Genomic DNA, 25,473 nt, shown 5'->3' with positions numbered 1-25,473 from the left:
TGATGTCCAGGAGGTCGAAGGTCAAGAGTTCTTCGTGGAAGTTGTCAAGATTAATCTAACTGGGAATGGGACCAGCTCCTACCTTTATTCAGCTAAAGGGGGCTGCACTACGACTAGGTCCCTCCCCTGGGTGGGACCAGGAAGGGGGGTGGTTACACCCCCTATCCTTTGTCCGGTTTCCCGCCAGAACTGGGGCTGGAGTGACCCAGCAACTGGTTGGAACCGGTGTATGCACAGGGCACCTTGTGTGCCCCAGGCATGTCTCATTCCTTTCAGCCTTGGCCTACCTAATACACAAAATCCTGTCTGGGGTGGTGCTAGCACCTCCCAAGGCAGGAAACCCTTTGTCTGAGCCTCCCTCGCTGGAAGGACTCCCAGCAGCAGGAGGTCAGACTTGTGTCTGTGGTGGCAGCATCCATCTTGTGATGCTGAGGCTCGAGTTAACTTTAACCGGGGTTCACAGTTACATACATGTCATGTCCCTCTAGAAGGGTGGAATGCTACCCCCGTCACCAGAATTGGCGAGGGGGTAGTATTCCAATTCGTATGACACCTTACTCGACATGTTTTGATAATGTTATACCAGAGTTAGCATTTAACCGCGAGGATTATAATGCACTTAAGAGTATATGGGATAGCGTTATCATAGAACAGCTATTAGGACTTGGTACCGCAAGCTGCAAACGGGCTCAGCTCATGCCAGAGCACCATCTCACATAATTCCAAGCACTCTGCCTTCAGGATTGATAAGGCCTTCCATAGGAGTGACTGATAGGAATATATGTGTCCATTTTTAGGTTTAGATCTAGGGAACTATATCTAAAGCAAAGGGTGATTACACCACCTTGCCCCAGCTGTCGTGCAGCCAGTTGTGTCTGTTTTGGATGGCCAGCCAGGGGTGGCATAATACATGCTGCAGCCCCTGGTAGTCCCTGGGTACACCTATGCCCTGGGTACCTAAGGTACACTGTACGGGACTGATAAGGTGACTCAGTATCCAATTAGATATGTACCTAGGGTACATGGAGTCCATTTTACAGAGAGAGCAGGAAGCCTGGGGTCCTGATTAGCAGGATCCCAGGCCAACTAAGTAAAAAACCAGCAAAACACTAGGCAAAAAGTTGGGGGTAACCATAGTCAGATATCCACCTTCCTACACCTACATATATCTATTTATATTCTCTCAGAATAAAAAGATGCAGAACATTAACTTTAACTTTTGAAACACTCTGGCTGATGATGTCATTTGCAGCTACTCTGTAGTGTTTTAACATGAGCAGCAGGATGATACTAGGAACATGGAGAGTACATGGTAGTAGTGGCTCAAAGTGAAGAGAGGGAGAGGGGGTGAGCCCCTGCACAAACCACCCCAGAGAGTGCAGGATCTCTTGTTAATGTCTGGTGATCAGGTGTGCATAAGCGAATGGGTCCCTCAATGGTACAATCTGGCCGGCCCCCTGACTTCCCATGGGAGGTTCTAGAACCCTATGGGGACTGGGGTGGGTGGGAGTTAGAGTTTTTTTTTGTTTTGTCGAACAACTTAAGAACATGAAACATCATTGTCCCACATTGTAGCTGCTCCACCTCCCCCTCACATCCTACGATCATGTATCATGGTTTCTGCTTCTGCTGAACCCATTCTTAAGTCACTTGAAGCCAGCACACGATCATGTGTGGATGAGGGGCCTTCCAAGCCATGGTAATTAATCGCTTAAAGAGGACCAATGTCAGATCAGCTAGCTTTAGGTAGTGTTTGGTATGTTTAGTTAATCCCCAAGAGACAAAGATGGGGGTCTAGTGGCAGCTGGACATTGAAAACTATCGACACATACTCCATCCCCTGGGTCCATGTATGCATTAGTGGTGGGCATACCGAAACCATATGAATAAATGTAGCATCTATGTGAACACATCTCAATCACTCCGGGGACACTGCCAGAAACATTTTGTGCAGGCAGTGTGGTGTAAGGTAGGTTTGATGCAAGTCATTGATTTGATTGAATTTTAAACGGCCATTGCGTGAGAGTTGCTTCACCTGTTCTAAAGACTTAGTCCACTGCTTGGTGGTCAATTCCGTGCCCAAGCATTCATCCCGTTTGTGCTTGCCCCTGGCCAGAAATTCACTGCGTCCCCCCCGTAGTGCTGCGTATAAAACCAAAACCGCCCAACGGCTTAGCCTGTGCGTTAAGCCCTGCAAACCCAAGTGTAAGGGTGGCTTAGCCTGCCTGGTTCCCATATGTCCCTAATAACTGCTCTATTGCAGTGTGTGCAAGAAAAAGACCTGTCCTAAGCTTGATTAATTCCTGCAGCCCCTGGAAGGAGAGTAGAGCACAGTCAATTTGGGTGAGCCCGGTTTCTCATCATGAAGAAGAATTGTGAACTCTCAGCTGATTTTTTTTTTTTTTAATTCTTTTTATTTTATGGCACGCGCCAGAGGGGCAGCTGCAGTGCATAGGGGGTCTGTGCACATACTGGGTTGGATATATCTAGTCCGGATGAGCGTGTTCGCTCACATGAGCCTGCCCAGTCCCCTGGTCGGTCCACCTTATGGGAGCAGCTATTCCAAGACGCCCTTATCCCCCAGGTCCGCCCAAACCAGGCCACCTTTTGTCGTTCTGTCCCCAGCCAGCCACTGCAATTGAGCTGCTGCGAAATTCAGCTCCAGGTCCAGAACCCCAAGTACCCCCTCGAGCATGGTGTGCTGAAGATTGGTCAGACTCCGGACTACTCAGAGTCCTAAAAAAGCATCTAGTTGCTATCACTGGCAAAGCCGCAAAGAAATATCAGGGTGTGACGGGCGCAGGATGAAAGGGTAACACATGGGTTTTAGTCTTTATGGGCTTTATTTTGTGATACAACAAGTCAGAACTCTTCTTCTTGAAATGTGTAGTCCGACGCCGTTCGGCTCTTCTATTTCCGCGCTCTGTAGTTTCCAGTGGACGGTTTCTCTCCGGATTCCGTCATGTTGCAGCCTCGTCTGATTCCGTCGTGCCGCTCGGTACAAACAGAGTGAGACAAGATGGGGTAAGTCAACTGTCCTCTTATTTTACCACTCTCAGGGGAAAGGGAGTGAGGGAGTCTCAACCCGTGCCACACAACTAAATACAACGTCGCAGTGAGGGATTAGTGCTCAGGGTTGGGGACATAGAACCGGGGACTTGTGGACGCCCAGGCTATGCGGTAGAAACACTCCTACTACTGACCCAGCCCTTGATTTTGTTTCGTACCTGTGTGAGCCATACACCTCCCCCGGGTGTATGGCTGGGCGACTGGTGTCGGTGGCCTCCTGGCTTATCCTTCTCAGTCTTCCTTTCGCCGCCTCTCGCTTCCTCTTCTTCGAATACTCCCGCTCTCTCCTCCGCTCTGCCGCTTCCGCTATCCTCGCTCTGATCGACACCTCTCTCCCTCCGGGTGAACAAACACACTGTTGATTTCTCGTTCTCCGTATATGACGTCTCTACGTCGGGCCGTGACTCCTCCCACTCGTAGTTCCCGTCTGAATTAAAGGGCCACTGTATTGTATCCTTCTCTTGGTCTTCCAAGTCAATATCGACGTTCTGTGGGAAGTGTAAAGAAGGAGAGGAGATAGTGGACATCTGAGGAAGTGACCCCTGTACATACCCCTGAACTTGAGATGGAGCTACGCCGTTACACAGGGCCTCAGAAGAACCAGCATATTCGCCACAGATGACTTGGTCATAGACGAGAGAGGTAGTCGAGTCCAGAAGGGCATGGATTAGCGAATCAGGGTCAAGGCCTTACCATGATTACCATTGAGCAAGTCCTGTCTGTGTGGTAAATATTTACGAAGAGACAGCGAAAGGATTACAAATTTCAGGGGATGTACCCTACTTCCAGAACTTCTCAACACTCTGGTTCAATCCAGCGTAAAGGGAAGACAAAGGATATACCCCCGTTCACCTTAAGACCTGCCAACTCCCCCGTTGAGGTTGAGCAGCTCACAGCGGGCCAGTCGCTTGCGTGCATGGTCGTGTAGATATACTATCACATCATCCGCGTATATGGTCAATGTCCCAATAAAGTCCCATCCTGGTGCCACAGACCGGGCCCCCTGTTGCGCTGCATGGCCTGCAAGCATTTCTTAACTAATGCAAAAATCACTGGTAAAAAGAGCATCCTTGGCGGGTCCCCTACTTATGGAAAAGGAGCACGAGATCTGATGGCCGGTGCGGACCCGTGCCTCTGGGGCAGAATATGAAAGCTTGACTCAACTTAGCAAATTAAGACCCATCCCAAACACCTCCAGCAGTTGTAGTAAGTAGTACCAGCTCAGCGTATCAATTTATTTCTCGAAATCCAAGGAGACCACCAATGGGAGGTCACACCTGCCCCCCTAAACGTTGCGTCCATAATGTGGCAAGGGCACCAAATGTTGGAGTGCGTTCCACTTTGAGGCGCAAACCCACATTGGTTCGGATGAACACGGGAGCTAAGCATCAGAGCAACCTCTTGCAAGGACCGTACTCCAGATTTTGTAGTCCTTGTTAAACATTGACAACGGGTGATTAGAGCTCACCTCAAGGGGGTCTCAACCTGGTTTCGGGAGCACCTTTATGAAGGCCTCTCGTAGCAAGCTCGGTAAAATGCATCTGTGGTGAGCTTCTTGGTAGGCCTCTAGTAGCCAAGGAGCAAGAGTTGCTCCAGAAGCTGCATAATACTCTATGGGGAACCTGTCTGTGCCTGGGGTCTTGCCGCGCGCCACCTGGCGGATTGTTAGGTTGATCTTCTCTATCTGGAGTCCATCAACTTCAGCGGAGTTAAGCAAGGAAGTGCCACAGCTCACAGGTAATCCTGCATCTACGCAGAGGGCGGGAGAATACAGTTGCTCGTAATACTGTATGAACACTTCATTGATGTCTGAGTATTTCTCACTAGACCTACATTATCACGTATGGCTCCCACAAGAGTCCTGGAGGTCTCCGATCACAGTAACTATGCCAACTTGCGCCCTGGTTTATCGCCATCTTCATGCTAGTGGGCTAGGAAGGACTTATAGTCAAGATCAGTTGCTTCACCTCCTCCCGGTATTGGCGATGCAAGGTCACCAGATGAGGGCGTTTTTGTCAGTTATAGTCACCACCTCGAGCTCTGCGGTCAACCGACTTGTCTCTAAAGCCAGCACACTATGAGTGAGGTGACCTAACTCCCCAAGCTGTGGTGATGCACATGACCACCTTCATGGTCTACCACTCCAACTGGCAAAACCCCACTGACCTTGTGCTCTCCTCAAAATACCTGGAAATGTGTGTGGCTATTGTCTTTTTAAACCGTGTCCCGCAAGGCTTCCGTCTGAAGTTGACACGTTGGTAAAGGAGTCCTTGTCTTCTCCCCCCACCCCCACACTGGAACATGACCCTTGTTGTGATCCAAGAAGGTCCTACCCAGGTATTCAGAACCACGTATGAGGGGCCAACAGTCTGTAGTACTTCAGAACAGAGTGTGGACCTGATGTCCACTTGCATAGTAAGACTATTCCTATTCTGTCTCCCCAGGGTGCCCCAAGCGCTGGACATCCTGTACATTGGACAGGGCTGGACTGGGAACTCAAAGCAGCCCTGACAATTTTGTTGGACTGCCCCTCCCACCCCCATCCCCTGAGGGGGTGGGGTAGGCAAGTGTGAAGCACTGCTACTTAACAAACCGGCCCCCACTGCTCCAAAACCGGCCTCTAGCCCCCTGGGCAAACACCAGACACCCGCAACAGCCAGTCCAGCCCTGAAATTGGACAATCTAAACCACTGCTAAAAGTGCTTTGTTGCTTGTATACCTGTCAGTAGACCCACTTCCGGGTGCGGCAGGTCCAAATCAGTTTTGTGTATGCAATTAAAATCCCATCCCCACAACCCTTCGGTCTAAGCGTTCCAATGTCTATGCAAGACTGTTTTAGCCCACATTGGAGAAACTCCCAGTACGTATGCAATTGAAAGGCTTTTAAGCTTCCTCACCCATCTTCCAAGATCCATGCGAGTCTGTTATAGCCCACAGTGGAGGATTACGTTTTTAATTCCAAGTTTATCTTCTCTCAGTTTAGTGTTCATATTGGCAATTCTTGCATAAATCGTTAGGAGGGAAATATTCTTGTTGTATGAAGAAGGTGGTTTATCCTGCAATACCCCCATGAAATGCGTCAGCACTTCGTGTTAAATTTGAGGAGCAAAGTTTCACATGTTCAGAAAACTTCTTTACAACTTGTCACCCTTATGGATTTCTACAAATTAATATTGTGTGTTGTCTCTCCTTTTAACTTGTGTACCTACGAAAAAAATAAAATCAAGTTATGATCAGTTTTATACTGATTTGTATTTCGTGGAGGAATTTCGAATATATTTGGTATTACATTTGATATTAGATAATGGTTTCTCTGGCTCTTTCAAGACTGGGTGTAGGAGTATGTGGAAATTGAAGTGTGCGATTTTTATGTCTCCAAGGGAATTTGCTTGTACATGTTAAGTCTTAAGCGGAACCCTGTCTCTTGGAATTGCAGAGCCTCTCTTTTGCATTCATGTCCAAGGGTCCAGCGATATGGTTGGGTAAAGAGTGTCTGAAAACGTGCCTTGCGCGGTATTGGGTGCATAAAGGGGCACTACAGAAGGGCCGTCCATCCAAGGCACCCTCCGAGACCATGTAACGGCCATCCCTATCAGCTAGGACTCTGGATTTTACAAATGGTACCCCCTGGAGCGACCCAAACAATGACTCCTTGGGCATAGGCTGAATATCCAGTACTCTATACCTGCCCACTCCATCGCCCATTTACTATGTCAAGCTCTCCTGTGGTCAGGAGAGTCTTCTGGAGACAAGCGATGCCTTTTCCAAAGGTAAGCATATGTCCTGTGACTCCTGGTGGGGATTTTCATACCACGGATATTCCAAGTTAAAGCATTAAAAATAGTGTCCATGAATGCAAACTGGATATCTCGTGTCTCCCAAGGCCCCTGTCACCCCCCTCGCCCCCCCCCATCTCCCCGACTGGTTCCGTCACGGCGCGGCGGCCCCGCCCATGCTGCAGAAATTCCGCGCCTACGCGGACGTTCTATTGAGCGGGCAAGCCGTGACGGAACCTATCCGTCACAAGCACAGCACGCCCGCGCAGACCCCCCTCCCCCCCAGCGCCAAGGGGTTAATAATACCGTTTATATAACCGTGTGGTAAAGATAAGAATTTAAACTTGCTTAACTGACCATCCAAAAATAGAAGAAATAAGTAGGTATCCTTAAACCAAGCCTATCAATATGTGGCAGGCAAGCGTCACCGCCAACCTACGACTATTAGTGAGTCATAGAATATTTTTTCTATTCTGTGGAGCTAGATCTGGTAGGTCCTGTTTTTTTTCTGTTAGCATAGCTAATTTTGTTGAAAGTACAATAAACTTTTAAAGATTTGTCTCTTGGATCGCTTGGTGTCTTTTAGAGGTCGTGCATAATTTTCCATATATAGTTTTCCCCTTGTTTTTTTTTGCGCTGCACTTATGATTTATTTTTTTTGTTCAGTCAATGTGAGCTTCCGTTCTCTTACACACTATGGCCAGGGAAAGGGCCTCAAATGGATCTATAGCTTGCGCCATTGTCTGTCAATATCTAGGCTCTTTTATTTTCTTTAAACAAAGATACAGTTCAAAATGGCTATAAGCAGCTTGGAAATCTAGCCTCCAGTGTCCAAGGGTTTTCAATGTTCGAGATAGTATTTGATAGTGTGTGTTCAAAGTTCATAACTAGTTTGATTAGAGGAGGTGGCTTTCTAACTGCGTAGGATTAAAGATTACTGTTGGATTTGAGTGTGGCCTTTGGTACAGTGTCCCACTCTATCCTGACAGACAGACTGAGATCAATTGGCTTGGAGGGCACCTCCCTCGCGTGGTTGATCCCATTCCTGAAAGCAAGGTCATTTCAAGTATTTTCAACAGATTCTCGGTCTGAGTCCTGCATTATATCCTCAGGAGTACCTCCGGGTTCTGCACAGAGCTCCTTGTTGTTTAATCTTGATGTGGCGGGCATATTTTCACCTCCAACAAATCAGCACTATGATCTCTCAATACTTGTGTCCTTGGACGCTTCTTCCATGCTTTATGGGGCTCGTTGGAGCACCTACTTCCCTTCCTTCCGGAAGAGACTCGGAACACTCTTGGCCGGCTGGTACAGTAATGGCAGCAAGCGGCTAAGCTGATAAATTACTGTGGTTTGGACTCTACTGATTCTGTAGGTCAGGTCAGGCCAGGTCTTCAGTAGCAATACATCGGTGTGCCTGGTTGGACACCCGTTGAGCAAATTTTAACTAGGACTAAAACCTTTTCTAGTGCATTGGCACTTTTTACAATTCACCTTTTTTTTACTATGCATTGGCATGAAGGTTCCTCAAGTTCTTTCTTAAGCTTTGACTCTGTGGACATTGGGTATCAAGGCCCACCTAAGGCCGTGTTCAGATCGCACCACTGTCTCGAGTTGACCGTGGTCCTGTTCCACTGTCCTTGCTATTTGTTTTCTTCTGTCTCATCCCTGAGAGGATGTTATTTCTTGCCCTGCGTGGACAGCCACAGCATTTTCTTACAGTTTGGTTGTTCTTCAGATGACTCTTCATTTTTAGGTCTCGGCTGTCGATGCGCATGCGCATCGAGCTTGCGAGCCTATTGCGGCTTAAACAACCTTTAACTAAGAAGCAAGGAATCGTGGCGATTCCTTGCAGTGCCCGTGACTTTTAAGCTCCATGCGCATGTGCATTGAGCTTAAAAGCGCGTGCACAGCCGCAATCGCCGTCTGTTCCCTCTGCCGCATTCCTCCGACACCTTTTGAAGTGAAGCTTAGCTTCACTTCAAAGGCCCGGCTTCTTCACACCCACATGCCGCTCTCCCCGCTCCGCCCCCTCCCCTGCCCGCCGTGTGCATTTCTCCTCCACCCCCTCCCCACAGCAATGCCCTCCGTCTTGTTTCCCATTTAAAGCACTGCCTTCAATACAATGGCGTAATTGCTTGTTAGATCGTGGCCCCAGCACACTGTATGGCTGTTGTTCCCTTAGCCTGTTTCCAAAATATCGGCCGCTAATATATATATTTTTTTAATCCGGGTTCACTCAACTACTTAGAACAAATACCATTGCTTGTAAGGCACGTAACCCCAAAAAGTATGGCATCACGCACTACATTTTTATACAGTACTACATTCAGCACTTCTGCCTTTTCCATCAGGATTTGTAAGGTTTCTAAACAACATAACCGATGTTACTTTTTATCCGCTGTACGATAGTCAATTTACCGACCGCTTAAGGATAAAAGGCTCTCTGTCTTGCTGTGGGTTTTGAACGTTGACACCCAGAATATCGCATTTTGTCAGCTGCGAGAATATCATGCTGGCATGAACATACAATTATTTTGTAATCCCTCTAGCATATCACTTATCCATCTGCTGTGTGGCTGTGTCCGCGACGGAATCCATTCGTTGTAGTTATAATAATATGCAGTTCTAGAGTCTGTTGGGGACGAGGGTAGGTTTTTTGCTGAGCTGGCTGTTCGAAGACACGTTTGCTGTTGGGAAAAAAACAAGTTGCACTTTTCGACTTGCTCCACTAGGTGGTGCGATTACATATCCCATGTGGGTTTTAGTGAGACTGCCGTTACAGGTTCGTAAAACTAGTTTTGAATAATTCCCCATTTGATCTGATTTGAGTTGATTTCTGTCTCGCAATCCCATGTGTGCTTATCCAGGCTTGAAAGTTTGCAAAAAAGACGTTGCACGGCCTGTGGTTAACCAGCACTTATAATATATACATGCGATGCGCACACATGCAACGCCACTCACAAATGCAACGCCACTCACAAATGCAACGCCACTCACAAATGCAACGCCACTCACAAATGCAACGCCACTCACAAATGCAACGCCACTCACAAATGCAACGCCACTCACAAATGCAACGCCACTCACAAATGCAACGCCACTCACACATGCAACGCCACTCACACATGCAACGCCACTGACACATGCAACGCCACTGACACATGCAACGCCACTGACACATGCAACGCCACTGACACATGCAACGCCACTGACACACGCAACGCCACTGACACACGCAACGCCACTGACACACGCAACGCCACTCACACACGCACACATGCAACGCCACTCACGCACACATGCAACGCCACTCACGCACACATGCAACGCCCCTCACACATGCAACGCCCCTCACACATGCAACGCCCCTCACACATGCAACGCCCCTCACACATGCAATGCCACTCACACATGCAACGCCACTCACACATGCAACGCCACTCACACATGCAGCGCCACTCACACACGCAGCGCCACTCACACACGCAGCGCCACTCACACACGCAGCGCCACTCACACACGCAGCGCCACTCACACACGCAGCGCCACTCACACACGCAGCGCCACTCACACACGCAGCGCCACTCACACACGCAGCGCCACTCACACACGCAGCGCCACTCACACACGCAGCGCCACTCACACACGCAGCACCACTCACACACGCAGCACCACTCACACACGCAGCACCACTCACACACGCAGCACCACTCACACACGCAGCACCACTCACACACGCAGCACCACTCACACACGCAGCACCACTCACACACGCAGCACCACTCACACACGCAGCACCACTCACACACGCAGCACCACTCACACACGCAGCACCACTCACACACGCAGCACCACTCACACACGCAGCACCACTCACACACGCAGCACCACTCACACACGCAGCACCACTCACACACGCAGCACCACTCACACACACAACGCCACTCTCAGACACACAACGCCACTCACACCCACGCAAGCCCACTCTCACCCACGCAACGCCACACTCACCCACGCAACGCCACACTCACCCACGCAACGCCACTCACCCACGCAACGCCACTCACCCACGCAACGCCACTCACTCAAAGCCACTCACACCCACGCAGTGCCACTTTCACCCACACTGTGCAGTGCACAATAGGCCTCGCAGTAGGAAAGTTGGAGCTATTGGTTTTGTAAATGACAAAGCCCTTTATGTTTTTAAAATGAAAACAAAAATAAAAGGCATTGTTATTTGCAATTGTAATAGCTCCAACTTTACTACTGCGAGACCTATTGGCAAGTGTTGTGTTGTGGCCAAAACTTTCATCAAAGGGATTCTTTCTAGAAGGTGCCTCCCTTGGATGATATAGTTCTATCTTTTAAAGGATTGGTTTCTGAGGAGGCTGGTGTCTCCCTTACTATCCTTTTTCTGAAGGTACTTTCCTCTCCTCATAGGATGTGTTAAGGATTCTATCCCTCTGAGGCCCTTTATACCATTTCCAATTTATTTGTGAATTCCATCTGCTTGGAGAAATGTTTTCTTCTGTTTTTTCCCTCTCTTCCTTTGGAGGATGGGAGTTTGTTTTCTGCTTTTTAGTTGTGATTACATCGTGTCTTCAGTGAGTCATTTCTTGCTGACCTCCATCCTGGTCATGCTTGTATGCCCTGCCATTCTTTGTGGTTTTTTTTTCTTTTTTTTTTTTTCGTGGAGTTGGATCCCTTCACAGCTTGGATACTCCATCTTTTATCAGAAACATCTGTCTATTTCTGTTGTCTAATATTCCTGTCTTTTGGATGGAAATTGTTCTCTTCAGGGTCTTATGTGTCTTGGCCATTATTGCGGCGATATCTTGGGATGGACTCCAGGCGCGGCCTTATTTTTCTGGGGTGCGTGGTGATCCTCCACTACCACTCTCCTCTTATACGGTATTATGTTGCTGACTTTTCGAGGGGTGTGTGTGTGTGTGTGTGTGTGTGTGTGGGGGGGTGTCTGCGTGTGCGTGTTAGTTATGTTATATGGGTTGACTGGACCACTTCAATACGTATCTGCTTTTGTCACTGCGCTTCTCTTGACACTCTGGTTCGACCTCAAATTGGTCGTTGCTTATGAATTTCATTTTTACCTTTCTCCTATGGGCTTTGATGTGTCATAGTTCCGGAGAGTTGTCTTCTCCCTGGATGGGGTTTCTCATGAGAGGGGTCCTCTACCAAACGTTGTTGTTCTTCTTGCAATGCCATTGTTCAGCATTGCAGCAATGTCTCTCTTTCTCTCTATTGTGGCTGTGCTCTGAGATTCCCTTTTCTCTGTCTTACAGGGTGGGGTTAGATCACGTTATAGTTTCCACGACAGAGAGCTGGAGCGCTAATTTAGTGGTTTGGGCTGATGTCCCTGGTTCTTTAAGTCTTGTCCAGTCATGGGTTGATTATCTTTGGCAGGGCTACATAGAGATATATTGTTTCTATGAATTGTTTTCTTCCACCACTTCCTTATCCCTCTGCTGTGAGTAATGTTGCCTACATGTTTTTCATGCAGGCTTCCCACGGTCCCAGTGAAGCGTCTTCTTGACTTCACCTATAATTCTTTAGGCAGCGTGGTTGCTTTATCTCATTGTGGACCGGCTAGTCCTATCCGAGCCTGTCTCTATCAGAAGAATAGGTTACTTACCTTCTGTAACCCCTTAACTGGTAGAGACTGGATCTAACAGCAGATTCCTTAAAGACCCACCCATCCTCCTCGCTCTGTGAACCGAAAGTCCTGTTACCTAAAAGATTCCTATTGTGGCATTCTGATGCCCTTCTTTAAAACTTTGTAATTGTTTGACACAACAATGTCTCTTTTTGGCGCACTGTTTCCATAGACAGTTTCTATAGTGGCTCCGCATTGTTGGAGCACAAATTTGTCCCAGAAGAAACTGACATCAGCATGTCAGGGAAGGGCTTAAATGGACTCCGATGTCCTACCTGGAGGACTAGGTTGCTACAGTGTCACTCTACGTCCTCCACTGACATGCAGAGGTACTGCTGCATAAACATTTCCGGATCCTGTCTGGCTCCTGGGGATTATTCTAATTTCAGGAATCTGCAGCTAGATCCGGTCTCTAACAGATACGGCGTTACCAAAGGTAAGAATGTTTTTCATATGTTCTAGAGGTTAAGATCGTTAAAGAGTGAAGAGTGTGGGGATAGAAGGGGTCCTCATTCTGCTCAGGCCATAACCTACCCTAATTGGAATGGGATTATTGTACATGCTCATTGAAAATGCAAGGTCAGTTATGTCTTAATCAAAACTATTGTCTTTCAGCGACGACTTGTACAAGACTGCCACTGTGAGGACTGTTTGATCACTGCGTCAAGTGAGTTGTATATAGGTGTTGCGAATGCTTTTCATTTCATGCCACTTCTTGTAATAATGGCTATATTGTCCTTCATGTTCCTTCCTATTTACCAGCATGATTGAGCAACTGACTGGTAGGGTGGAATTTTTTTTGGTCAGTGTGTTCTCAGCTGTAAGATATCCCAATCATATTCTTCCAGAAGTTAAACCATGATCTGCATGAGCTTTGAATGAGCATCCATATATGCTGGCCTAGTTTCACTACGTGACTTCCATGTTTTTGAAAATACTTGCCTCTTTTAATGTTTATATGGCATGATGGGTTTTAAAGTGACCTCAGCTCTGTGAATCTGCTTTGCTGGGTTTCTGGGCTGCAAGTTACACAAAGACCTTCTCAATGTGCTGTGTTAGTCTTTACCAGAGTTTGCCTAAAGCCTGATAGAGTGCAGATATTCTCCTGTTTGGGGTTGAGAGGACTGACCATGTTTTAGACTGATCACTGACTGTATATATCATTGAATAACTTTTAAGTTAATTCAGTTGACCTTTCTCCATTGGCTGCTTTTTATACTGTTTTGCAACAAAAAGGCTATATCTGAGCTCTTATAAAATCTGTTTGTATAAAGTCTCCCATTTCTGCTAGGTTAAATAGAAGGAAACTAGAATACAGATTCCAACCCAAATAAAAACATTTCTTGCTTAACCGTTGTCAAACGCTTAGATAGGTAGCCTTGTAAAATAGAATTGGTTTGGAGTATACCGGATACAGTAATTATTTTGGGCAATTTACCTCATTCCTCGGTGGAATCGGTTATCACTATATCCTTGGTAGCCTTTGTGTTTTTCATGATGTAAGTATGTAAATTCAACAAAGGGGCCTTCAATTCAGCCAGTCTGCCTCTGGGTATGGTTAAGAGTGGAATTTTGTGAAGCTAGTAAAACAAAAATTGTCTATTTTAGATCTAGCATTAACTTGAATATCAAATAGAATAATCTGGTATTATTGAAGAAATGAGGACACTTGTATTATAATCCAAACTCCTCAAAGAAAACCATTTAACAGTGCTTGCATCTTTCTAGAATTAATTCGTATCAGTAAAAGTACATTATTGGTATGTTCCAGTATTAAGTTAAATGACAGTAATTTGACTCATTTTTTTTTTATTCAAAGGATAACTTGGAATGTCTAAAAACGTGAGAACTATGAGAGACATTGATCTAAATCCCTGTTTAGAGGTATGAGAATTAGAAATATTACAAGCTATAATGTTTAACACATGCTTTTTTGATAACTTGGTGCTTCGCTTAAAATCCCACAGCAATAATACTGCCTAGGAAATTAAAAACTATTATTGAGTACAATCATGTTTAACATCCTTTAACCGTATGGTTACAAAGCTTTTTTTCCTCAATCCTATTAAAACATGAATTTCTGAAGTAGGAGACCAAGTAATTTGCACTGGCTATTTCCGACTCACTGCTTCTGTCTTCCCTTTTTAAGTACGTTCATTTGGAGGGGAAGGAGCTAAGCACGAAATGGGTAAAGACCAGTGGAGCTTCTTCACATAGACTTGGAGGCAGTAACAGTAGCAGAGCATGGACTGTCCATAAACTAACTTGATAACAAGCAGGAACTAGTGCGGTCCAGTGCTAGATTAATACTGTCAGAGGGAGGGGGCGGGGAGGCTGTCTGTGGCCCATGGGTCCTCACCCCTTGTCTGGATCCACATAGAGTACCTGTATGGGATTGTCTAATATTCTATGAGGGTAAATGTATGCTCCTGTATGAAGGAGCATCTACTTCTGTGTGGGTAGAAGACTGCATCCTTGGGATAGTGTGCCATAGTATGTTCAGGAGTTCATGTATATAAGTGGGAGAACTTCTACATGACTTAGCAGAATTGTTTACTTTCTACGTTATCTTGTACCTATAGGTCTCAGACCTTGAACTCACTTCTGTCACCACCAATTACTCTTATCACTAACCAAACACATTTCAAGCACATCTCCTGAACCTAGAAATGAATGTTGGTGCCTACTTGCTGCCTGAATCCACTGCTAAGTGTGATTTATAAGGCGCCTGGCTTGATTGAACGTGGCCAACTTTGCTTTTTAGTGTGTTGGATGGAGGTGCCCATTCTACTAGAATATCACTGACCAGGCTGGAAATTGAAGAGGCAAACAAAAAAATGTGCACACCTACAGGCATTTGCTACATATATATCAAAACTTTGCAAAGATCTTCTTTATTATAGAAAATCCATGTTGGTATCTAAACTGTGTAAGCGATAACTTAAAGAGAACATTTTAGGACAGACTAAGTAAATGTTTTAATTTGAAAGAAACTTCCATATTTCTTTTGGCTAGAGTTGAGACAAAGGCGTCTTGACTTATTGGAATGTTAAACCAACTAAAAGCAAAAGCTCTACGATATGGTGTCTCCAGGTACAGTGAAAGTAGTGTGGGATGCAAAAGTATGTATGTTTGAATGCTCAAAGCTGTTGCATTTATGGAGGAGTTTGTGTATATTGGAGCTTGGAGGGAGAGGGGAGGCATGGTGGTTAACACCATTAAAATCTAATCAGGGAAGTTACTTCTGAAGAGCTATTTGAGGCTGTACAATCCAAATGGCAATTAGGGATATTTACATGGGAGGGGAAGACTCCTCCTGCACAGACCCAACTTATCCGTCTTCCATGCATGCAGCAGCCGTTTCCCCTCTCCTGTCTGTGTGGATTAGAATCAGGGTTCCTTCAAACTAGAAGCCTTGGACCCTAGACTGTTGGAGTACAATGGGAGGGGTGTCTAGAATAGGTCAGATTATTCTAAGATTCCCAAATGCTAACTCTTTCCTCTACATTTTAGTGGGTGTACCTCTGATCAGCTTCCCTTTCACGAGGGTGGGGGATGCACTAGGCCCAATATCTTTTACTGGAGAGTAGTAGGGCAGGTACAAAGGCAAAACCCACTGTGAAAAGTAGTTAGTCACATTGTGAGTTTGTGCATGGCCTAACTGCAGGGCAGGCCTTGCAGCCAACCCCTTCTGTGCATAGTTGAAGGCTGTGCACAGACCCTGCTTAATCTAGTAGCTGCGCAGTCGATGGGCATACGTAGCAGGGGGAGGGGTAGCAGCTCAGTGTTGGGCTCAAGGCCTGGACTGGCAGCAGGAGTTGGCTTCATTGGAAACTGGACATATAAGCTATTACAAAAGGTTGTGCGCTACATGGCCTTGCCACACAAGGAGTTAGGTGCTGGGCCTAGATCTTTCAGCCAAACCGGTTTTCCAGCCTTTTTCTCCCCTTCTAATCTGAGAGAAGACCACTGGGGATCATTAAAGGAGTGGTCCCCTGGCACAAGGCCAATCTCCCTACAGCAAGCAGCTCAACTTTTCTTCAAAACTTTAATATTTTATTAATCCTGATTGGCTACATAATCTGTTTGTGGTGTTTTTTTATTTATTTTTTTATTTTATTTTTTTAATCCGAGTTTAATACCCTAGTTCCAATAAACTAGTCATTCTGTTAGGATTCCCTTAATTAATGTACATGCACGCTATCCATGTTCACCATCTTCTATTTCGAGGCCTCCATGGATACAGTTTATACAGCTCTTTATCCTAGTCCCACACGAGCTCTGGCAGAAGCTTTTGTGGAGCCATGTCTCTGATATTATGCATAGTTCCCCTCTGGTTCAAGAGGATCTCGTTCAAAAGGAAATCGATGTATTTGAACCTATTTTTAAGCAAAACAAGAAGGGTGATACCATCTAGTTGTGGCTGGCATTACCTACCTCATTCCGAATATATTACAAAAGCAGACCGTGGCAGCCTGGGCCCCTTCAAACAGTAAGGTCTGGGACAGACTGCCCTGACTAAATCCCTCTTGTGACTGCCCTGAAAACAACACGCTGGAAACATGCCATCTGCCACTTAAATCACACCACAGGTCTTGAAGGGAAATTAAGGATCCAGGTTATGGTGGGAGCGACTGCAGCTTTGTGCTGCAATACAGGTAAGGTCTGTTCTCCAAAATATAGCATCAACTGCCCCTAACCATACAGCAACCTTATACTGCAACCCAGTATGTTATTGCAGTACCACTCTGTGCTATGGGTAGCAGTACAGTTGTGGTGCCCCCTTGGGTTGAATGTCTTGGAGAAACATTAAGCACCCAGAATTTACTCATTGATAGTCCACGCCATTGGGAAAGCGTGGAGTGCAATAAAGGACCGGTGAACAAGAAAATCCATTCAGGGATTATGTGGCATAGCTGTCCAAACTATGCAAAGCTGTTGGTACCTAAACGTCCTTTGTACAATACCTTACTATGTGGATAGTGAGTCGAACCGTGAAGATGTACTCCATGAGCTAATCACTCTGTGGATACCAGTAATTACACTAAAACGGAGTACAGCGCTGTACAATAGCAGACCACTTCTGCTCTCAAACCTAGCTACCCCTCCAATCACTTAACCTTTGCTTTTGACTGTGTACAGTGCTTACATTTTCATCTGTTTACAAAAGCAACTAGACAAGCATACATTAGTGACCATTTCGGGCCAGATATTAAAACAAGCATTTGCAATACAGTAGGTCTCTCATTTGTGAAAGTTGGAGCTCTTGGTGTTGAAAATGACAATGTTTTATACTTTAGTTTTTTTTATTTGCAGTGGAATGATCATATTTGCATAGTGATATTGGCATTCGTATCACCCTGTGGCGCTGGAGAATCAGAAAATGAGAAATAGGCTATGAGGGAGGGGAGACTAGTAAAGTGCTGCCTGATTAAAAAAAAAAAAAAAAAAGTAACTGCATCCTGGAAATAAACAAAAACTGATAGGGAATGCAAGATTAAGTAAAGCGTGTGAAATGTAAACAGGAACAACATGGTTACCTTAACGCTTTTACACTTATTATTCAGAAATAAACAAGTGTTTTTGCCTGAAAAGTTAAGGCCATGACTACAGGGCTGCCTAGGCTCGACCTAAATAGAGTAAAAAACCTTCTCTTTTTTTAAGGCCTAGATCCTACTGTTCTTCTACTGCTAGATCAGTCTCTCTTGCAGATATTGCGGGGTTGCCTCATATGAAGCAGCTGTGCGCTGCATAACTGCTATTTGATTGATTGGTTCATTGAAAGGCCTGAAGTCGATAAATCGCCAATATGACAATAAGTAATAAACTGGCAAACTTGAGCAGGCCATGGAAAGTCACCCAAGGGTACTCTTCCCTGGTGCTCAGTCACAACTAAAGGGAAGGAAAAACTCATCGCCAAATCAAAGGAGAGAGAGAGGACTAGGTAAGCTAGTCCGGATCCCCAGGATTATATGTAGATATCAATAAGGACTAGCTAGGTAGTGAGAGGAAGACTCAATTAGGTACCTGTGCTAGTAAACCATTTGGTTTGTTCATGAAGCCCTCACCCACCAACCTAGTTGGTGGCATGCTTCATCATCGGGCCCACCACAGTGACACCGAATGTGTCCCGGGTGTGCTTCAACGCCAGAAATACTGCGGAGCTGGTATAATTGCTGAGTGTGCGGTGTGATGAGTGAGTAAGTGAAGGTTTAAAAACTACAGTACCCGAGGGTAAATAGATAAACTTTAATCACTGGGCCCCTGTTAGCAACTAAAAGGCAGTCGGACGTGCTGGAGTGCAGATTATGACCTCCTGCGTCCTGTGTGGTCTACATGTTTCAGCCAGGCCTTTGAAACTGGCTTTCCTCAGGACCATAGAGTATGTGAAAAAGGTGCAAGTAAATATTAAAATACTAAATTAAGGTGATTGTGTTGTTTATTTATAAATGTGTCGCACTCCCTAATGTGCGTTATATGTTAGAGGGGGATTCCCTCTTGCTTTAACAGGCTAGTGGTCTGTAAAGCCTCCTTGGGTCACTTGGCAGAGAAAAAAAAAAAGAGAAAAAAAGACCGGAATTGCCGGTCTGGATCCTCCTTGGATCTGTCGTCCTTCTGCGGTGCCAGAGTCACACTTGAGCAGGCCATGAAAAGTCACCCAAGGGTACTCTTCCCTGGTGCTCAGTCACAACTAAAGGGAAGGAAAAACTCATTACATTTATAACCCAGACATTGCTACTCTCAGAGGCAGGCCTGAACGCTGCAGGCTTTATGGGGGTCCTTTGGCGCAGTAAGCAGGTAAAAGGGTGATTTTTAATTTTAAAATGCTAGCACACCATCCATCAAGTGGGCACTTCCGGCACTTTCCTAGGGTGTTGGGAGTGGCCGAATGCATCTGATAGAAACAGGAGAACCATAGCATTGTGGTTAACAAAGAGAGCTGCCTACCTAATGACTGGGTATCCGGGTTTGAGTGTCAGCGTGGACTGTACAAAAAATGCTGATGGTAAAAAATGTTTCATTTAAACTCTTAAGAAATATACTTGAACAATGGTTGAATATGTACAATTGCAAAATCCGTGAACAAACCATGCAGGAGCAAAGGAAAACAAGCGGGATGGAGGAGTGCACGGAACGGACGCCCTCGGAATTCGTAGGATGAGATGCAAATGTAACAAATTCACTACATCACATCCAATGAGACGGTTATGTGATCCATGCTGAAAGCTTCCAAACGGCCTGAATCAATCAATACAGGCTAAAATGTTAAACTACCAGTGGTGTTTCTCCAGGACGTCAGTGCTCCTCTATGGCACTGTCCTGCTGGGTCGATGCACAGTTGGTTATATGCTTGAAACTAAAGCATTCTGAACAGGAAACTTAAGAGATGCAATTGCAGTACTGCCAAGAATGTTACAAGGGGTGTCTCAACAAACGCTTTCAAACCTTGCCATGTTGCAATGAATGATGACTGTATATTCCTTCTACCGTACATAGCCACAAACTGGATTACGGTTAACATTTGTGGAATACCCAACTAATGGTGCTAACTGTTCTGCCTGAGGAGGATGAACGTGTATATGACCCTCCACAGCTGCACATTTCTGACCGCTGTTTATACAAAAAACAGAAAGCAGTAGGCTCAACCCAGTGATAATACATATAAGAAGATGGACTACGAGCACTATACAATGAAGAAAAAACACCAAATCCTACACACAAAATGAAAAAATAATACATGAATAAATCCACCAAACCATGCTTGCAAGAATAAAGGTACCAAATTATGCACAAATGAAGAAAGACACCAACCCTGCAAGAACAATAGGAGACACCAATATAGTAAAATGTGTTTTTGTATGCTAGAATTTTCCTAAATAATTTCTAATGGAAAAAAGTGTAATCGGTTTCAATAATAATATGGCAAACCTAAAAATAAACAACCATTGCCAAACATGTGAGCTGCCAAAGGACTTTAACTTTGATGTAAAAAAATGCATGATCTAATAAAGTATTGATGCCATTTCTCTTGTGCCTTTACATCAGCACTGCATTACTGTTATTTTCATAAGTAAAATGATAGAAGACAACGACCATAAAGTTCTCAGACTGGCACTGCCCCATAGTACGCAGTCCAGTTTAGAATTAAATGAGGATGCCTCTACAGATACAAAGAAAGACTAAAAGAAGATGTACCATTTTGGATTTCACCAGCGAGATGTACTTAAGTTTCAGGGCAGAACAAGCAAGCAATATATTCAAGCAAATAAGAATGAAAAGATCTTTGTTACGCTACTCAATTGTACTCCTTTTATTGACCTTGAAAGGACAAAAGGCTGAGTGAACCCTCAGGGATTCCTCAAAAGGATGAATGGCTGAGTGAACCCGCAGGTATTTGAACTTTTTACCATGTGGTCAAACACTGACTGTTTGAGTCCACCGAGTCTCCATATATGGCATATGGCTCCGGAGTAATATGGCCTAACTTTTTTTGCTTTACAAACACTCACCACCACCACCTCCAAATGCTGTAGTTTCTGCAACAGGTTATGCTGGAGAATGGGATACAGTATTTAAATAACCAGTTTGGATAGCACCCAGGCTCTTATCCTTTGAGGAGGAAATGGAATACAAAAACTCTTCACTAGGTGCTCATTGTGCTGATAAGAAAGGTTCCCCCACTACCATAATCTCTACTTTTCCATTTTGATCAATTCACTTCATCCAAGCTTCTTTAGCTAATAGCCAGTGTATATTGCTACAAACCTTAAATTACTTTATTTCTTTCCCAGCAACAAAAGCGACAGGTCTCTTTAAAGCAGCTGGTCCACGTCTCAAATACAACCAAGAACAATGCTTTGAGACATGATATGTGAAGGTGTACCTTGCGCATGTGTAACTCATCCATCCAAAACCAATATTAGATGTGTCACTGCCCCATTTAGCATAGCCAGTGCAGTAATTGGAAACAAATAGTCAAAACTGTACAGAGAACAGAAATTACGATACATGGACACAAAAAAATGACCTAATGCAGCGCTGAAATAACACTATCAGTAGGATCTGGTATTACCCCTGTATGTCAGTGAGCCATGACTCTTGGAAACCTACAGACCCCCTGATTTAGAGGGCTAGCACACCAATTCAACAGACACATGTGAAAATGTATGCTGTACCACTTTATTTCTCTTGGAGTACACTGCTGCCTGCGCAAATAAAACTCACTGCACAGTCCCCTTGTCTATTTTCAAATAATATTCATATAAACAAAAGGAATCCTACTGGGGTAAAGAAAGAGTGTTCGTCACGGTGGTGTGGGAGCACTCAGTGTTTTATAAAATACCCCTCACACACCAAAAGGCCCCTTGGTGTCGTGCTTCATCATTGGGGCCTTCGCACCCTTCTAACGGGATGCGGCGTGCTGCGACCTACGGCTACGCGGGAGCACTTATAGTAATGACTATATGTGGTGCATGTGAGTGGGTATATTATATATGTGTGTGGTGGGTTGAGGTGAAAAAATTAAAAAGCACCTGGCTCGTGGGTTGACTAGAAAAAAGTTTATTCAAGACTCCGGGCTGGTACTATTAAAAGAGGTGCAGTGCGAGGTAAACCTGTTGTGAATATGGACAGTACCTCAGGTGTGCGTCAACATTTTACGGAGGCAAAGCTCCTTCTTCAGGACGAGGGCGCAACTTCCCCACCTTACTCACGTTTCACTAGTTATTAAAAAAAAAAGTGTATTTTGTGTTAATTTTAACAAAAAGTGAAAAAACTATATATACATGTGTATGTAATTAAAGGCTACTATGTGCCTACAGCGGATTTGTTCAAGTAAATGCGAATTGCATCACCTGAAAAAGAAAAGGAAAAAAAAAGAAAAAACTGGTCACCCAGGGTATGGGTAGTTCAAACAGGTGCAGTCACCTGGAACGAACCAGACGCTTAATAGCCCTGTGGGAAAAAGGGACGCTTACAGACATACACAACATAGAAACAAATAACACCCTAAAAATGTTATAGAAGCTCTGGTCATACTTGTCAAGTATTCTTTGCTTGCTTCATCTATCATGCCTCCTATTCTGATGCGGAGATTTTCAGTGGGGTCTTCTTGTAGAATTGTGTAGTTCCGTCTGTCTGCCAACAGTCTCAAGCATTCTGTGTTGTATGCCTCATTGGTTTGAAGGACTATGGCACCGCCCTTGTCAGCTGGTTTTATTATCATGTCTTTGTTGCCAGCCAGTTCTTTTATTGCTAGGTGTTCCAATTTACTGGTATTGTGGAAAGTATTAGTTTCCAGTAGATTCTGTTTGTTGACCTCCATCATGATGGCTTTTTCGAATGTTAATAGTTCTATGGGTAACATTGTGTCCGGAGGAGTAAAGGACGACTTTGGTCGAAGACCTGTATCTGTTGGTTCCAAGGTCGTTGTTTTGTCTTGAAAAAAGACCTGTAACTTCAGTTTTCTAATGAAGTCTGTGAGTATAGGTCTTGAAACAAGCATTTACCAAGGCAACAAAAGTGAGTAAAATAACACGCAAAAACCTGCATTAAAGACTGCAACCTTTCCTCTACTTTAGATTGCACACAGCAATCACCCCCCAGACGTTCTGAATGCTCATGAAGCAAGCAAAGAATACTTGACAAGTATGACCAGAGCTTAGATTAGATTACGTTTTTATAGAGCGCGATAGCTACCCGCAGGCGTCCTAGCTCTAATGATTAACAGGTGTGTGTGAGGAAAAAGACTGTGTTTATCTGCTGAACAAGAGAGTTTTCAATTTTTTCCGGAAAGGGAGAAGATTGGGCTCAGAGCGGAGGGAGAGGGAGAGGGAGTTCCAGAGTCTGGCCGAATTCACAGAGAAGGTTCGTCCTCCGCACCTCGCTCTTTGAAACCTGGGGTTGCTTGCTCGGAAGGCGTGCGTCGACCTAAGCTGTCTGGTGGGGTTGTATGGATTGATCAGATTGTGATTTAGAACTGCTCCTTTCCTCCAGAAAGCGCGATGGGCGATACACAGGCTTTTAAACTCGATTCTTTCCTTCATAGGTAGCCAGTGGAGATCTTTTTAATTCAGTTTTCACGGATTGGCGACGAGGGATGCCCAGGAGGATACGGGCAGCACAGTTTTGAATTACCTGGAGTTTTTTGAGGGTTAATTGGGGTGCTCCCAGGTAGAGGGCGTTCCCAAAATCCAGCCGAGAGAGAATTAGGCCCTGGATCATAATCTGTTTTGCCTTTAGAGGGAGGAGCGGAAGGATTTTACGGATGAGCCTGAGGATACCCAGGCAGGTGGCAGATAGTTTTACTGCCTGGTGGTTGAATGTGAGTGTTTTATCCATCCAAATTCCCAGGCTTTTAATGATGTGTTTAGGTTCGGGGGAAGAGCCCAATGAGGATGGCCAGATGGAGTCGATGGATTTTAACGGAGAGTTACCTAATATCATTAGCTCCGTCTTGTCTCCATTCAATTTTAAATATGACTGGGTCATCCAGGCGCAGACGGCTTCCATACAGCCCCTTAGATCACTTGGCTGGGTTGAAGGGTGATTCAGCGTTACCACCAGCTGGGTGTCATCAACTTCTATAAAATTTTTAGGGTGTTATTTGTTTCTATGTTGTGTATGTCTGTAAGTGTCCTTTTTCCCACAGGGCTATTAAGCGTCTGGTTTGTTCCAGGTGACTGCACCTGTTTGAACTACCCATACCCTGGGTGACCAGTTTTTTCTTTTCTTTTTCAGGTGATGCAATTCGCATTTACTTGAACAAATCCACTGTATGCACATAGTAGCCTTTAATTACATACACCTGTTTATATAGTTTTTTTCACTTTTTGTTAAAATTAACATAAAATACACTTTTTTTTCTATAACTAGTGAAACGTGAGTAAGGTGGGGAAGTTGTGTCCCCGTCCTGAAGAAGGAGCTTTGCCTCCGAAACATGTTGACGCACACCTGAGGTACTGTCCATAATCACGACAGGTTTACCTCGCACTGCACCTCTTTTAATAGTACCAGCCCGGGGTCTTGAATAAACTTTTTTCTAGTCAACCCACGAGCCAGGTGCTTTTTAATTTTTTCACCTCAACCCACCACTCACATATATAATATACCCACTCACATGCACCACATATAGTCATTACTATAAGTGCTCCCGCGTAGCCGTAGGTCGCAGCACGCCGCATCCCGTTAGAAGGGTGCGAAGACCCCAATGATGAAGCATGACACCAAGGGGCCTTTTGGTGTGTGAGGGGTATTTTATAAAACACGGAGTGCTCCCACACCACCGTGACGAACACTCTTTCTTTACCCCAGTAGGATTCCTTTTGTTTATATGAATGTTTGTGGAGTAAGAATCCTTCTGTGTTACTGTACCTCCCTCCTTTGTTAATTTATGTATTTTCAAATAATAGACATTTGAACCATGCCGCTTGTTGCTGCGCTCTTTATCCCTTGAGTCCGCTCCTCCTCTGCGCCGCAGTTGTCAATACCTGCTCTGTGACTCCCTACGCAGCCGCATCCACTGGCCTTTCACTAGCCAGGGCAACCATACTATTTAAAACGATTGCCGAGGGGTTTGAACGCCCCGAAAGAAACATCTCAACACACACACACTCAGACCCAGAAGATAACTCGCACATATGGTGAGCTTCAGTACTCCGCAGTTGTAGTCTCTGCACAGTTACCCGGCCAGCTGGCTCAGTTCGATGCACCAATATGCCCTCAATGTGCACCTCGTTTAGGGAGTGGTACCTTTTCCATTACCAAAACGGTTGCAGTACTATGGGAACAGCGTTAAAGGGTTGACACAGAACAAAATTCAAGCACTGACCATCACCCTTGATCTGTCTTCCACTTTCTGTTCCGTGCTTCTTAGTCATAGAAAAAGAAAGCGGACGAATGAAGACATTGTTAACTACCTTGGACATCCAAAATTAATACCCAGCTTTATTTTGT

General features: G+C 45.2%; 1 protein-coding gene across 6 annotated transcripts in view; it reads left to right on the top strand.

Annotated features, from left to right (window-relative positions):
* CHCHD7 (coiled-coil-helix-coiled-coil-helix domain containing 7) overlaps window positions 1-25,473 on the top strand; it is a 97,298-nt gene that overhangs the window by 35,645 nt on the left and 36,180 nt on the right. For 2 of the 6 annotated variants that reach the window (XR_013610538.1, XM_078687288.1), the window contains 2 exons: window positions 13,135-13,186; window positions 14,339-14,403. The exons of 3 other annotated variants lie outside the window; for them this stretch is intronic. Coding sequence is in view for 2 of the 3 variants with exons in the window: in XM_078687288.1 (XP_078543414.1) it covers window positions 14,350-14,403 (54 nt within the window). In the remaining variant the exon portion in view is untranslated. The remainder of the gene's footprint in view (window positions 1-13,134; window positions 13,187-14,338; window positions 14,404-25,473) is intronic. One more of the 6 variants, XM_078687287.1, reaches the window with a different exon arrangement.

The sequence above is a fragment of the Lissotriton helveticus genome, chromosome 4_1 (genome assembly GCF_964261635.1).
Source record: "Lissotriton helveticus chromosome 4_1, aLisHel1.1, whole genome shotgun sequence".
In the NCBI taxonomy this organism is placed as follows: domain Eukaryota; kingdom Metazoa; phylum Chordata; class Amphibia; order Caudata; family Salamandridae; genus Lissotriton; species Lissotriton helveticus.
This window is presented reverse-complemented; position numbering and strand designations above follow the sequence as displayed.